General features: G+C 40.2%; 1 protein-coding gene across 1 annotated transcript in view; it reads left to right on the top strand.

Annotated features, from left to right (window-relative positions):
• Positions 1-5,580: 5,580 nt before the first annotated feature.
• Positions 5,581-15,580, top strand: part of ARHGAP28 (Rho GTPase activating protein 28) — a 78,604-nt gene continuing 68,604 nt past the window's right edge. The window contains exon 1 of the mRNA XM_039706273.1: positions 5,581-5,961. Within this exon, the coding sequence (XP_039562207.1) occupies positions 5,831-5,961 (131 nt within the window). The 5' untranslated portion in view covers positions 5,581-5,830. The remainder of the gene's footprint in view (positions 5,962-15,580) is intronic.

Genomic DNA, 15,580 nt, shown 5'->3' with positions numbered 1-15,580 from the left:
ACACTGTATTTTACCTAAAGCCACCCCTAGTAAATGTTGTTCTTTCAGGGTTAAAAATGTTGCAAAAATGCTGAATGTGAAGAGATTTATGGGTGTAAAAAGAAAGAGGCAACAGTCTTTTTCTTGTGTTTGTATGTATTACCAAAGTGCTGCTGTAAGGGCAAAGGTTGATTCACAAATCATCATTACTAACTGCAGAAACTGCATTTTTTTGTTTGTAGCCTAAAAAAAGGAGGAATACCTTTTATAAATGTTAAAACAGTGGTTAAATATGGAGGGTGAGGAGTTGTAATGTGAATATATACACATATCCTAAACAAATACATATACATACATATACACACAGCCTCTTCGGAGTTTGACTGGCCCCTGGAAAACAGTACTTTTAAAAAGAATAAAGTTATAAATCTCTGTCTGGTTGTCTTTGTACAAAAACCTGTCTTCCTATTTCATTTTTCATTACTAACCTATTTGTATGATGTGTAATCTATAAATATTTATAAGTATCATCTAAATATAAGGACTCAATTTCCCTGCACCAAATTCAAATACCTAACCCAATTTGCTCTTTCAGAGGCACCAGGACATAGACATATGTACTGAAAATGCTCATTGCATTTGGTCATCCACAACCATTTTCCCCCTTCCACGCCACAGAAACAAATTCCCATTTTCAGCTCGTGCTTAGAGGAACATTTCAAAGAAGGAACCAGCCTCTCCCAGTGCTACTTTTCTTAACCACATTACCACTCCTTCATGTAATTTTAACTTACTGCCTCAGAACAAAAAAAATAAAAACAGACCACAGCATTCAGCTGTGGATGTCAGCTGTCCCAGCTGAAGTGCTTAGATCAACATGTCATGAAGGAGCATAAACCTCATGGATGAATGAAAGGATATGAGCTTTTTCTTAAAGTAAACCTCCAGAAACCTCCCTATTGTGGCAGACAGATTAAGGAAGTTTCCTTTTCTGAACATAATTAACATGGGAATAATATATGGGTAGATTCATCTGTGCTAAAGAGAAACAACTTTTGAGCTCCTAGAAAAAAAATGAGGGCCACTGTGGAGCAATAAACTACACAAAGTTGCCTAAATAATTTTTTTTCAATGCTTTAGTATCTTTTTTTAGGATAAAAGAATCCATAATAAATCAATTTTTAAAAGACCATGTTAAAATTCACCAAAATGTTATATATATTTAAATTGAGTCTGGAACTGAAAAATGTGAGGCTATATTTAACAAAGATGAATGTTTTGTTTCATACTTTAATTACAAACCTTTGCAAAACCACCATTGCCACAATACCTGATTTCCATTCTCTTTGCTTAAATAGCCTTGTTAATTAACCTGCTTTTAAAGGACGAGTGACAGTTTTCTCTGTTGCTTCTGTTCAGTTTGAAAAGACAAAGCAGAATAACAAACATTTTTCTCAATTTTTTTTGATTTATTATTTTTCAGTGTTATAAAAGCAGTAGGTATCACCCATGCCCTCACATTCCCAGCTGCCCACAACAAGGCACAAAACCAGATCTCCTTTATAGTAGCAAAAAGGACTCTAATCCTTCTAGCATCACCAGAATACAACATTCAGAGGCTAAACCAAGATTAAAAACTATCCTTCATGACACATAAAATCATCTGAAAGGAAACAGACCTCAAGACACAGTGAAATTTCTCCTGGCACAAAGTTAGTCCCTTCTCAGACATTTTTTTCATGTGAATTGGTACTGAGCAGTAGAAGGTGCACACACCACTGCCCTTGGCCTTTATGCTGTGTTGTGTCACTGCTTGTTCTCAGACTGTCCAGATGCTTTCTGCTGACACCAAATCTTTGGTGTGACGAGGCTTTCTGCTCCCCACCCCTCGAACATGCTTCCATCCAAATGAAAACTTAGAGAGAAGTAAGAGATACCCTTTGCCTCCCCCACGGCCCCCACCCCCCCAGCCCCCCCTAAGAAAAAGATGAAGAAATACAGTGGTTCTGGTTTTGGTAACTTTCACAGACAGATACAAAATTTATTGCAAGAGGGATGTGGAAATCTAGACACAGAGCTAGGATGACATTTTTCTATGTATTACTCCACTCGTTTTCCCTTGATTTAATCAGTGAAAAATGCTGTGCTTTACACAGCTTCCTTATAAAACTTAATCTAACCCAAGCTGAAATTAATCTGGTCTGAAATTAACTTCTGGGTTTTGCTACTTTTGTCTAACTTTGCCCTAGGTAATTTAAGCTGGAAATGAGCAATGAAATTCAATACTAAAAGATTTTTGTGTGATTTGCAGTTCAAAGGAGAATCTTCCACTTTCCAGGATCTACTCTTAATGGTGAATGCTCCCACCCTGTCAGGACAAGAATCCCTAGCTGACAAATCCTATTCCTTTAAGTAACAACACCCCCTTGAACTTGACCAGAAAAGGCTGCTTAAAATCTGTTTGAAAACATCATAATTCCTTTTGAAGCAATAGGTACTAAATGTGCTATGCAAATGTTGCCCATCACGTTGCTGCCAAAATGGTTATTAATTAATTCAATGTAAATACAGAATTGGTATTAATAACAACAACACTTTCTTTTTCATTTCAGTAACCTCATTCTAGCGACTTTCTGTGTGTTTATATTTCTTGTTATGACTGTCACAGATATTCTTCAACAGATGAGCTGAAGGCTTGATCCTGCCAGTAACTACAAGATACAGCCACCAACTTACATTTCCAAGTAACAGGTCAGTAAAGATTTCTCACTCCTTGTTCTCCAAGTTCAGGGCCACTATTCCTTATGCAATTATTTTTATTAATTATTTTGCCAAATGTGTGAAAGTGCAAAGCACTCCCCTTGACAGAAACACAACTTAAAATTTGAAAGCACAAGCCCCTTGCCTACAAAGCCCAAGACAGCTGCTCATGGGATTATGAGCCACAGACTCCCCACAGACTCTTCTCTTGCTGCCCCTTCACTTTACTGCCTGCCACCAAAAGCATCCTCACAATATTTTTTTCTCACTAAAATGGCATTTGCCATTTCATTTGAAAGGTCTAGAAAGCTATTAACTATCTGAAAAAAACAATTAGAACTATCAGTCCTGAGTACTTCACAATCTAGTATTCAAGGGAATCTTGCAGAAACACAAACAGGTTGGATTAAAATACTTTCCTACTTGTTTCTTTATAAACCAGAAAAATAACTTCTCCATTGGGAACAGAATTGCTCAGATAGAGCTGGAGTCCAGCTCATATTGTCTTGCACACTTTTCTTATGGCTGTTCACCATCCCCGTTAAAATTCTGTTTAAAGGCTGTTGTTTGTGTCTAGTTGATTTAGCATATTTTTGGGGTTTCAATAGTATGCAGATGTTTAACCCCAAGAGCCATTAGGCATATAAACATTTTTAGGTCTTGGTCTGATACATGTCTTTTGGCTGATCAGTTTTCAAAATATCTATTTGTACTTGTGCCAAATAGTCTGCCATTTCCATATATGCCTCCAGTTTGTGCATCAGCACTTTATAAATCTACAAATAAAATCTTCCATGTTTATTTTTCTTAGAGAAAAAATCCCATTTAATAAGTGTGGGCCTCCTTTATTTATATGTATTTTTCTATTGAGATGGTATCTGTATACTTTCTAAATCATTTTGGTGTTTGAAGGGTTTCATTATGGAAAGAGAAAATAAAAATAATACTAAAAATATATTGAATTTCTACTGTGGGCTTTATCTACACATAGTTTAAAGCACATAATCATCACTTTTTGGCTGGTGATACTGCAAAAAGACTAGTGTTATGATAGAAAGGAGAGAAAAAAAGGCTTTCCTGAAGTTAAGCCAGTATTTTTTCAGCACCCTGATCTCGTAAAGGACACCCACCCCCTTTTTGATAGTGTTTGATTCCTTTCACTATGTGTGCTTTTTCAGGTGTTTAATTTCTTGAAGTAAACTGTGAAGAACATCCTTTTTATAACATATATTTATCTCTTTTTTTGCTCTCAGTTCCTGTTAGATATATACATTTTAGCTGATTAATATTCAAAATATCTATTTGCATTTGTGCCAAATATAAATTTCTATTAACCATTTACTCCCTCTTGTCAGAGAAGGGGATTTCTCACCTTCTGGTCCAGGAAGGAAAATGTAAAACCAGGATAGGACTGAATATCCCAGTAATCACAGAACACTGGTCATTGCATTACCCCAGCCATCACTGGTGGCACCACAGCCTATGGTGCCAGTGGTGCTTCCAGAAATAGCTCAGAGTCTTCTCCTTAATTTCTATCATCTCTACATGGCTACATGGAAGCTCCTAGAAGGCGTCCACGTTGCCATGTAAGCAGCCATGATTTTATCCCGGGCAACCTGGCCTGAAAATATTTAATCCAGGATATCTTAACAGCATAGCAAGAGCAGGCTTAGAGGCTCTGTACATTCAAATATTTATGCTTCCTGGGTGAGTCTGGCAAGAAGTGCTGCCAAGTGTACCTTTATCAGTGCTGTATGCTGGCTAATTTAAAATTAACTTGGGCACTGCCTACATGAGTCGCAGCAACGTGTTTGACCGAAACCACCGTGTCCCTCCAGGCAGGGTACCCAGCTCAGGGGGAAGGCAGAGGTGAGAAGATCATTTTGTGATTCAAAACCTGAGCTACTTCACCAGAGAGACTGACAGTGTAATATAGCACTGTAGAGCAGTGCTGGAGAGAGCAACCTCACTCAAAGGAGATGCAAAAGAGACCAACAAGCATTTTGGAGAGAACCTGTGCTCAGGATGCCACTGGCAGCTGTGACAAAGCTGCACGGAGCTTGGCCTTTCACACCTGTGCTCACAAGGTGCTCGGAGACCTGTGGTCCGATGAGTAAAATTAGGGACATCCTTCACATTATTTCATAGGCAGGCAGTAGTTTTCAGGAATTGGCATTTATCAGAAACTTTTCTTTGAAAAAAAAAATTAAAAAGAAAACACTGAAGAAGTGGCAGAGGAAAATAAAGGGATTTGCAAATTTTCTCTACTTTGTCTTACAGTTTTCTCTGAGTATTATTCCAGAATTAGACCCTGATTGTTCTTGATTGTCTTCTTTTGAGTGAAAAGCACTTAATTAACGTAGAGAGATCAAATTAAATAATGAAAAAATATAAAGCATTTTGATGTGTATTTATTTACAGGATTGCTCCAGACGAACACACACTGTTGTCAAAATAATTCACTCATTTTCCAGTGCCTTTCTAATTATGCACACAGCCATATCAGGCAAGATGAAAGCTTAATCTGTTTTCAGGAGACGGCAAGGTGCAGTTCCCTGCCACAGAAATGATCTGGTGTGTAGGAAATCGGGTTTCTGCATCCTTTGTAAGACTCCCTGCTCCCCCTAACCTTGTGCTTGTTGTGTTTGAGTAGCGCTCTCCACCAGATCGTTTCACTTAGACAAGACTGGTTCAGGAACAGGAGGAGTAGTACGAATTTGCTGTTAAAAAAGGAAACAAACAAACAAAAAAAAAAAAAAAAAAAAAAAAAAAAAAAAAAAAAAAAAGAGAGAGAACTATTCGTTCGGGCAGGGAGCGTCCCGTGCAGGACTGCAGGATTACTTCAGGTTTCTCGTTTCCCCGGAACGTAGTAACTTGCCCGTGAGTTGCTTTGTGGGCGGTGTTTTTGAATTTATGCTAATTCAGCCTCGCTGACAGGGAGAGGAGCCGAGTCGCGGTGCCACAGCTCTGCTGACAGCCGGCGCTGGCAGCGGCTGCCGCCCCGCCGGGCCATGGGCCCGCGCTTGTGACACGGGCACTCGCCCTCCCCTCGGGTCGCCTCTGTCGCCAGCAGCGGGGCCGACATGTGCCGATGACCATGGAGATGAAGGACTCGGGCAGCGTGGTGCTGACAGCCTACCATCCCCACAGCCCGGCCAGGATCCCGGGCATGGAGCAGAGCTTCGTGCAGGATATCGCCCCCGGCCATTCGCCCGCCAGCAGGTAAAGCATGAGGGGTGGCGAGGGCGCCCTGGCCCGGTGTTTTGCCAGGGCTGGATGTGCTGTGTGCCAGCCGGAGGGCTCGGACACTTGGGAGCACTTGGCTCTCGCTCACTTCTGGTCTCCGCCGGGGAAGTGATTCAGCCCAAGGGTGCGGGTTGGGGTTGGGAGGGGGGAAACACGAGTGGCTATTTTAAATCTTGTAAGTGGACAGATCAGAGCAGTTTCCTGCCCAGGATACTCAACAAGACAATCCCGAGGAAAAAAAGGCACGTGAATTCGGCTTCTGCTCAGATAGCTTAGGACTGTGTTGCCAGAAAGTGAGGTGGTGGGACCGGCTGAGCTTGGCGCTCAGAAAGTTGATTCTGGCTTTGGTTTAGAGGATTATTTAATTCCTTCTCCGTTCACTCGGCGGGTCAGAACCAACCCTTGTGCTTCTCTCTGTGAAGCTGAGGTTGCTGCTTTGCTTTGCACACCCACCCTACACACAATGGGGGACTGCATCGCTAAGGACTTAGTCTAAATACGAAAATTCCTTTGTGTTGCAGGAAACTTAAGTATTGTCTGAATTAATGCAGTCGTGTGTATGTTTACCTTCCTGCTTCGTAAGAAAGCATGTATTTGCGCAGCTCAAAAACAAGCGGTTTGAGCAGATTTACTATTTTAGAAAATCTCATTTTTCTCCTAAACATACGTACCTGAGTTTTGCAACTTTCTCCAAAAGAAGTGATATAAAAGTTCGTACTGTAAAAAGTTGAAGAAAGTAGCAAATCTTGCGTTATGGCTTGACTGAAAAAATAAGAACCAAAGTCTAAGGAAACAGCAGATGACATTATCCCCATGAATTATGACATTATCCCCATGAATTAAGTCTGTGTCTTCTCTTAATAAAAATAATGATATTTACTTCATGTTGTTTATTTATAGCCCAATAGCTATTTTGTTTTCAATGTCATTATTTAGATTAGCTGCATCTTCCTGTTCTTTGTGTGTTTCCCTGGCTGTCCCATAAAGATAACTCCTTTGTTCTGGTAAACTACTGTTTGAGAGCAGTACCAAAATACACAATTACATGTTGAGAAAAGAAACTGGAGTCTGGGCTTTTAGACGCAGTAAGAATGGCATTTGCTACTCAAAACAGAGAGCAGTGGTTTGGCATTGAGTTACAAGGAAGTGTAGTTTTTTTTGCTGTGCTCTTCCCTTAAGAAGAGCATTAAACTCAATCTCGCTTTAAGTTTGTGAGCAACAGAAATCTGGTGTTTTGATGTTTTTCTTGTAGGTGTGCTAATTGTTTTGAAATGCACTTGAAACTTAAACTCAGTGTCTGAGGGTTTAAATCACGCATAAATCACATGCATATCACCTACAAAAAGCAGAAGTGCCAATTACAGTTCCTGAAAGAAAAAAACTAAAGCGGATCCTGACATTTTGATGAGGAACGTATTTTGGAAGCTCCTGCCATGACCAAAGCCATGTGTCTCTCTCTGTGTCTACATATCCATAAGATTTTGGTGCTGTCTCCCCTTTCTTGTCCTCAGCTTCCCACAGCTGTCTAATAGCAATAGCCAAATTCTGCCATGTGGGCAGTCAGTGGCTGTCTGAGTTTCCAAAGCCTGTTCAAGAGAGTGATTTTATTAACCCAGCATGAAGTCCTCTGGAATGCAGAACCCATGAAGGCAAAGGCACTGAGTGTTTTAGCAAATGGTGAAATAGGCTCTGGCTTAATCCCTACTTCATCTTCTAAGAACTCTTTCCTGGACTGCATTTTCTGTATAGTTTCCTCTGCCACCATTCTAATGCAAGAGTTTTTATTATAGGTTCTGTCTGGTGTTCCTTGTTCCCTAGGGCAGCTACCCACACTATGGCATGTTAACTCCTTAACTCTTCAGGAAAATTATTCAAATAAGCATGAAAAGAGCAGAAGTGTCACTCTTTACTTGTTTGATGACAAAAACAGTTGGGACCCAGAGCCTAAAGTCAGCTGCTTAGGTTACATGTAGCTCTAAAGCAGTCTGTGTTTGAGATGTTTATCCATGAGAATACAATCTGTCTTGGATATTCGCCTTTAATTTGGTAAACTGCTGACCAATTGTCTCTCATAGGAATCGGGATGCTTAATTTTCCTTCCTCTTCTCATAACATTTTGCTTGCTTTAGAGTGATGCACTCTTTATATTAGAATAGCTCCACTCACTGGAGTCAGGCTTGGAGTTGTCTTCCAGCTGTTTTCTCTTGCAAAAATTTTCGCTTTGGAAACCTTCTGATCAGTTTTCTCACAAAATGTGGAATCTAATGCAGCCTCAGCCAGCAATTAACTGTGCCAGTCCCCACCATTTGAAAAGACACTGATAAAAAAATATTTAAGTAACCATCATGAGCCCCTAAACAAATGAGTAATCTTAAACACTCTTGACAATCCAGACACACAGCTGAGAAGCCCATGTACACGAAAGATTGCACTAACAGATGCATCAGGCCACTTGGATTGATATTCATGCCCAACTCTCACAGGGCCAACCAGGCTGGCATCCTGTGCGCTTTTCTAAAACACACTGCCAGCATCAGGGTCAGCATGAAGTGTAGCAGCTGCAAGCATTTCTATTTTTAAGCCCAGTGGGTATATACCCCATGATAAGTTAGGGGATAGTAGCTGGTGGGCTGTAAGGAGAACAGGAGAAAATTTACTTACATTGCTTTGAATGGAGGATGGATCTGTGTGCAGTGGAGGATGGAAAATTCATAGAAGTAATGAAGAGGAGAGTAAGATGAAAGTTTGACTGCATAGTGATGCCATCACCAGTTTGCAAAGGAGAATTCTAGCTTCCAGATGTAGCCCTGGATAACATCAATAAAGTGGTTAAGAAAGGGTCCGCAGATTCCACCCATCCTCCAGAACAAGAGTTCATTAGAGGGACTAAAGACTGAAATATCTTGACTTCAATTATTCATCTAGTTCAATTCTGTCTTTCTGTGTTTGTTGCATCTTGCAGATTTATTTAACCAGTTCTATACATGGGCTGGGGTGAGCCCTGAAAACTGCACTGCTGAGTATCCTAGAGTTCCAGGAGAATTCCTCAGACAAACCTTCCTTTAATGCAAATATAACTAGCAAGTTCATTTTCCGTTTTCTCGTGGGATATTAAGGTCTCCTTCCTTACCTTGCTATCTGCTTTTATGTGCATTTTATAGGCATTTATAGGAATATACTACTCGTACCTTATTTTTTTTTTTTTACTTATTGCTTGTGAGAATGAGGTGTTGGGGAGGTCTCTGTTTTGTTTGCTTGGCAGTCAGGCTAGCTCTACGGCATACAAGTATAGAGGGAAAGATTCCTGTTCTTGTGGCAACCCCATCAGTCTTCTTTAATCCTGTTTATTAGAAAATAGATGTCACAAGTACCAGCGCCAAAGAAGCCAGAATATCACACTATCCCTGCCAATACAGATCCTGTCTCAGTGCAAAGGTGAAAGTGCTGATTTCTGTTACATAATGGTCAACTTTGGCTTCCTCATTTCAGAGAATGAAGGACTTTGTAGTTGTGCACAAATACTGTGCCTGGGTTATACAGAGGAAAAGTGGGGCCATGGCCATATGTCTTTCTCACATCCCCTTTTTATCCTGTTAGGAGTAGCTAGGGGGGGTTATTCCTGTGCACAAAGGAAACAGGCATGACCTCTATGCCAAATGGCCAGTGAGCTCTCTAAGGTAATTATGCGATTAGGGGAAGACAAAGCATTCCTAAGTGAGTCATGCTGTAGCTTTCCTTGACTCCAGCATGATAATTAGTGTGTTCCTCTGCTACCAGGACATCTACTAGCAAAGAACTCATCCTGAACTGCAAATCACAACATTTTCACTGTAATGAGTGGCTGTCACTCATGAAATATGTATTAGGAGAAATGAAATAAGAATTAGGAGAAAGAAAAAGCATGTTTATAGGGTTTGTTCCTGCAGAATGGTGTAAAGAGCACTGAAAGTGCACATTAAGCTTTTTATACATGTAGTAACCTTTTCAATCAATAATGATGAAAAGAGCAGCATATATACTACCAAACCTAGGAGCTTGCTGCATAGGTAAAGGACAAAGTAGATGTCAGCACTATTGATCAACCCAGCCAAGAGCGCTTCTTACCATCTTCCCTAGTCAACTGCAAGTCTGGTAATTCTAGTTGTTTCAGAGAAGTGACTTCCCAATCTCTTTGCATTCAGCATATATCCCTCCTCCTGTCAGGGGATTGACTTTTAGGCAGACTTCACTAAACCAAAGAGTCAAAAAAGAACAGGAATATTTTCTATATTGGTTGAAAAAACACTGTGTGAATTGAGTTATCTGCTGGCAACTTCCAGGATCCCTGCTCTCCAAGTCTAAGGCTTGCAGAGTTAGAGCTGCTAGTCAAGTTGTTAAACTGGACAAGCATGACACCAGATTGTTTTGTAGGATTGATTCCTCTTTGCAAGCCTCAAAATACTACAGATATATGTCAAGATGAGGTAAAGTATCATGAAATAATTTCCTGGAAGGAATACAAGTGCAGGAGGAGTCTTTATGCAGCAAAATTTCTTGTGACAGGAGGAGCTATGTGAACAGCTCAGTTTTTATCCCAACAGAAGCAGATTTTATCACACTGAAGTAAGGTCTGTAAGCCCCGGGGCCAGGTGATCTGGGTTGGATTTCTGTCAGTGCTGATTGAGCAGCTCCCCAGCTCAGTTGTATACAAGTGATGTCAAGAATGTCTTCCTGGTGATGCAGGATAAACAACCCTAACTATTTTGGATGTTTATCTCACCTTATCATAAACTTGCCCAGAAGACAAAAATGAAAATCTGGCTCCTTTTCCACAGTAAATCTTGACATGACTTGAGCCTTTTTCAGTAACTTGGACTCCAAAGCGATGAATTTAAAATTTTAAAATGACTAAATGTAGTAAAGAAAATCCCACAAGTCAGTAGCCTAGGAAAAAGCAGCACTGACACCAGCTGCACAAAAAAATATTTTTTATGGAAAAAAATTACATATGTTACAACTTATGGAAGCTTTCTAAAATATTATTTTTAAAGTATATTTTTATAGATGCTGAGAATGATAATTCTTAATAAAATATTTACCAGGAGGATGCATATAAATAAGTCAGACAATAGTAGACACGCTTTTCCTGTAGGTTTTAGGAATATCCTTGTCCTCTGGGAGCTACACTGAGGAATGTAGTATTTATAGCCAGCTCCTCATGTTATGGTTGAAACTAGAGTTGGCTTCTCTGGTTTCTTTTTAGTTTGGTGCTCCTGCTGCTCTCCCTGGTACCTCCATATGTAGAGCTAATGAAAAACATCTGGCACTGTCCCTTTGATCATTTTCTTGGGTTGAGCATTTAGCCAGCTGCCCCATTCATTTTTAACTAAGTCACTTATCTCTGATTACATGAATGTTGGAGCTGCCTGCAAAAAAAAGAGTAGGACCTGAGAGCCCTGCACAGACATGTTCAGATTGCATCTGGCAGCCTGACATCACTGGCATAACAAACTGATGGATCCACAATCTTAGTCTTACTTTTGCACAGGAGATCATAATAATTCAGTGTAAATTAGTGGAAAATGTGGAGAGATGGCAACTGCAAGACACGACTATGGAGTACTAGTAAAAGTACTTAGAGCAGGATCTGAAAAGCATCTGGTTAGTGCTGTACAAATATAGAATGACATCCTGAAATAGTGTGGGGTATCCACAGCAAACAGTCAAGCTAACATCCTGGATTTCAGCTAACCACACTAGAGCAGCCATTTGGCCCACTGCGATGCTTAGCTCCAGCTGGCCAGGCAGCACAGCAGAGCCAGCCCAGCTGGCAGCACATCTGCCAGAGGGGCAGGACCACGCTCTGTGCAGCCTTCAGGTACCACCATGGTGGGTGCATTCAAAGAGCACAGGAGAGGTATCCAGAGAACAGAACCCAGAGTCCCATCCCAAAGTGGTGACTGAAGCAAAGCGTCCCACCTAGCATTTTGGCCCCCCTTTTCCTGCCTCCTACTTTCTCTCTCAGTGAAAATCAACTCACATCACCCCGGTCTTCCAAGTCCGGTCTGAGTGCTAGGGAATCAGAACAGGGAGACAAAAAAACAATACAAAGGGGTGGGAAGAAGAGGGGAGCAAAGAAGGACACGAGAAGGACCAGATTCCTAGGTGTATTACATGATTCACATCCTTGTGTGTAAACAAAAGGACCTTGAGTCAGAAAAGAAATCACTCATAAATATTGTTTTGTGGTGGGGAAATTTACAGCTGGGCCTAAAGTCCCACCAAACACATGGGGTTTGGAATGGCATTTGAGTAGTGATTTTGAAATCAAAACATGAAATGGTTTAAACGACAGGCTGTTTGAAAAAGTGCTCTATCACCCTGAAGGACTATTTCAGCAGAGATCAGCAGAAGTGCTTGAGTTGGCATCCCTTGTAATTAATGCAAGGAAAAGATTGATGATCTGTGAGGGATCCCTCATTTCTGTAATTCATTTTTTCCCCTGCCATATCTCAACTTCCCAGACATTGTCAGAGTCTCTGAGAGTGGAACAAACACTGGAACAGGGAGCTTTTTATCAGCTTGTTCGTTTAAATACAGTTGTCTTATTTAGGATGCTGTGTAATACTCAGCTACTGTAGGTCTGTGGGATTTTCAGATGGGTAAAATCATCCAGTTTAGGATGGATTTATGTTGGATCCTTAGGCAGAAGGCGGGCCTTTGTAAAAATCTCTTGGTGCAGAAGGTCCTCTGAGCAGATAATGAGCAAGATAATGACCATAAGTGTTTTAGTGGAAGTAGAACAGCCCTACCAGAGAGGGGCAGAGGAGAACGAGTATATATGGAGAACAAGTATCAGATGTAGAAGTCCAGCTTTTTTGACATCATTTACCAGATGAAAGACAAGTAAAGCAAGAGGCAAGCCAGGGAACTGTGTTTTAAAAGATAATGACCGAGTCTTTTTGTGGAAGGTAGAAGAGCCCTACCAGAGAGGGGCAGAGGAGAATGAGTATATATGGAGAACAAGTATCAGATGTAGAAGTCCAGCTTTTTTGACATCATTTACCAGATGAAAGACAAGTAAAGCAAGAGGCAAGCCAGGGAACTGTGTTTTAAACACCAGTACATGAAACCTCAGGACATCAGCCCTCAGACCACTCTCACAATTTGCTGCCAGAGATGGAAGAAGTTCTAGAGCTATAAGTCTTCATATTTTAATAGAGTTAATAAAAAAGCCCCCAGCTTTCAAATGGTCAGACTTGGGAAAGGCATAATAAATGTATAAAGGCCTGAATTTGACTCATGGAATAGTAGGGTCTTTGCTAACTATATCCCCGCAGAGTCTGCAGATAGCCAGACTCTGCATTAACCAATGCAAGTTATAGGCATGGCGGTGGAGAGCCTCCTCAACATCAGTTTCTCTTTGTCTGGCTAATGAAAACTCAGAACAAAATGTCATCCAATCTTGTTTTCTGGCCCAGTGATCATCATACCTAGTGGTCAGAATGAAATTTAGATGTGAGAATGACAGATCCTTTTTAAGGTTAACTTTGGTATAAGAGTAAGAACTGGATAGTTGTAGCATTCAATCCAATATGAATTAGTCCTTTTTTTAAATTCTAATTTAATAAAACATCAATAATAAATCAGGCAGTGAAACAGCAAGTGGGATATGAGTCTTGTTCGTACATATGGACTGAATTAAAAGACACTTTAGGTGTAGTAATAGTTTTACTCTGAATTTAATAGAAATGGAATAAGTCATTAGAACTCATATATTTTTGTCAATCATTTTACTTACAGGGCATGATTTGATTATGCTGTCTCCTGTCTCAAGTCAGACTGACTTCTTTAGCAGTATTCTTGCAGAATAGGGCATCTGTATGAGGTCTCAGATAATTAAAACACAACAGTGGAGTCACTGTCATCTTTTTGCAGTACTTCCCTCCATTACTCAAATATTTTGAAAACTTGAGTTCTAAATATTTGTCTGGATGTATCAGAGATGATTATAAAATCTTTGCTGTAAATACAGGTGAAACACAGACCACAAGGGCCTAGGGCATTCTGTGAAGAGGTGTTTTCAGGCTCGGATGTCCTTGGCCATTTTGGGCCAGGTGGTGCCCATGTCATGGATGTGCAAGGAGGTGAATGGAAGCAGAGAGTTTATCCTGATGAACAGAGGCAAGGGAAGCCTTGGCACTCAAGCTGCAGCAGGATTTTAAATTGCAAGTGCTCACTTTTGGAGAGGGTGGGGAGAAGGAAGACAGGACAACCTTCCAAGCAGAGGAAAGAGGTCTTTTAAGTACATGGGAATCTTTTGTCACCTGCTGAAACAATACTGCCTGCCTCATATGATGTCTTTCTTACATCTTCACTCAGAGGATCCATTTCACTATAAGACCCTGTGATCTGCTGCAATTCTTTGATGATGCCTTGTTTGTTTGCTTTCTTCCCTCCTTCTTTATTTCAATTAGCAAAAGCAATTAACCCATGTGAATTTAACATTACTGATAATTTGATTTTTCTGGAAGTATTCATTTATTCTCATTTACCTGTGTGTGTAGAATGTGTGCAAGCCCATAGATGGAGCATGAAGTTTATGGTTACCCATATGTCATCGACAGTCCACAGAGTATATGGCAAACATTAGAATTTCTTGTCCTGCAAGCCAAATATTAACTGGAATTTTCTTCAAGCATATTTGTTCAAACCATCTGTTGCCTCTGAGAAAGCGTAGCAATTAAAAATAAACAAACAAGAGAACCCCTGTCAATTTTTGAAGGGCTTTCTTCATCATACGGGATCTGCATGTCCTGTATTTAGGAGGCACACCACATATTTTTGGGAGAGAGATTGATTCTGCAGCTATTTTGTGTGGTCAAAATGCATTTCATCTTTAATGGACTCCATCTCTTATGCCTTTTTTTAACTACTAAATTTGTTCTACAAGATTTAGCTAACCCTCTCCTGAAGTTAACTGTGCCACACTCAGCAATGCAGTAAGATCATGCAAGCCAAAACAGCTTGCTCCAGTCTACACCGAACACAAGCAAATCTGCAGTTAATTGCCTTACATGTCATGCAACAATAAATCACTTGTTTTAAGTAATCATGCATTTGTACATGGAGTTTACTGTCATAGGATGTCCTTGGAGGCTCATTTTCTCTTTCCAGATTCAAACATGGCGTATGATATTCATGTGGATAAGAAGGATGTCTATAATTAACACTTAGTGCTATCAAGAATTCTAAAAGATACAGTTAAGTTGTAATTTTCGGAAGTAACCTTCTCCTCCTTACATGAAACAATTTTTGAAATAAGCAGGATGTGTATTGCTTTATTATTTCACAGTATTTTTTTTGCTTTCAGACACAGGACACTGGAATTTGTGTGCCATTAGTACTTAGGCCCAGCTGTGATGTCTATATTCTGCTGAAAATCTCCATTACAGGCAAAAAAGAACCAAATAAAGCAATGAAAAGAAAATACAAAACCAAAGAGATTCAGCCTGACATCATACGGTTTAACAGCAAGATAATAAATCCGTGGCTTTAGTGGGTATCAAGATTGCCACGTAATGACTGCACACAGGAATTCAGAACATACTTTCAT

The sequence above is a fragment of the Passer montanus genome, unplaced genomic scaffold (assembly GCF_014805655.1).
Source record: "Passer montanus isolate IOZ18808 unplaced genomic scaffold, ASM1480565v1 scaffold19, whole genome shotgun sequence".
Classification (NCBI taxonomy): domain Eukaryota; kingdom Metazoa; phylum Chordata; class Aves; order Passeriformes; family Passeridae; genus Passer; species Passer montanus.
Note: the sequence above shows the minus strand (reverse complement) of the source record. Positions and strands in the feature narration are given on the sequence as shown.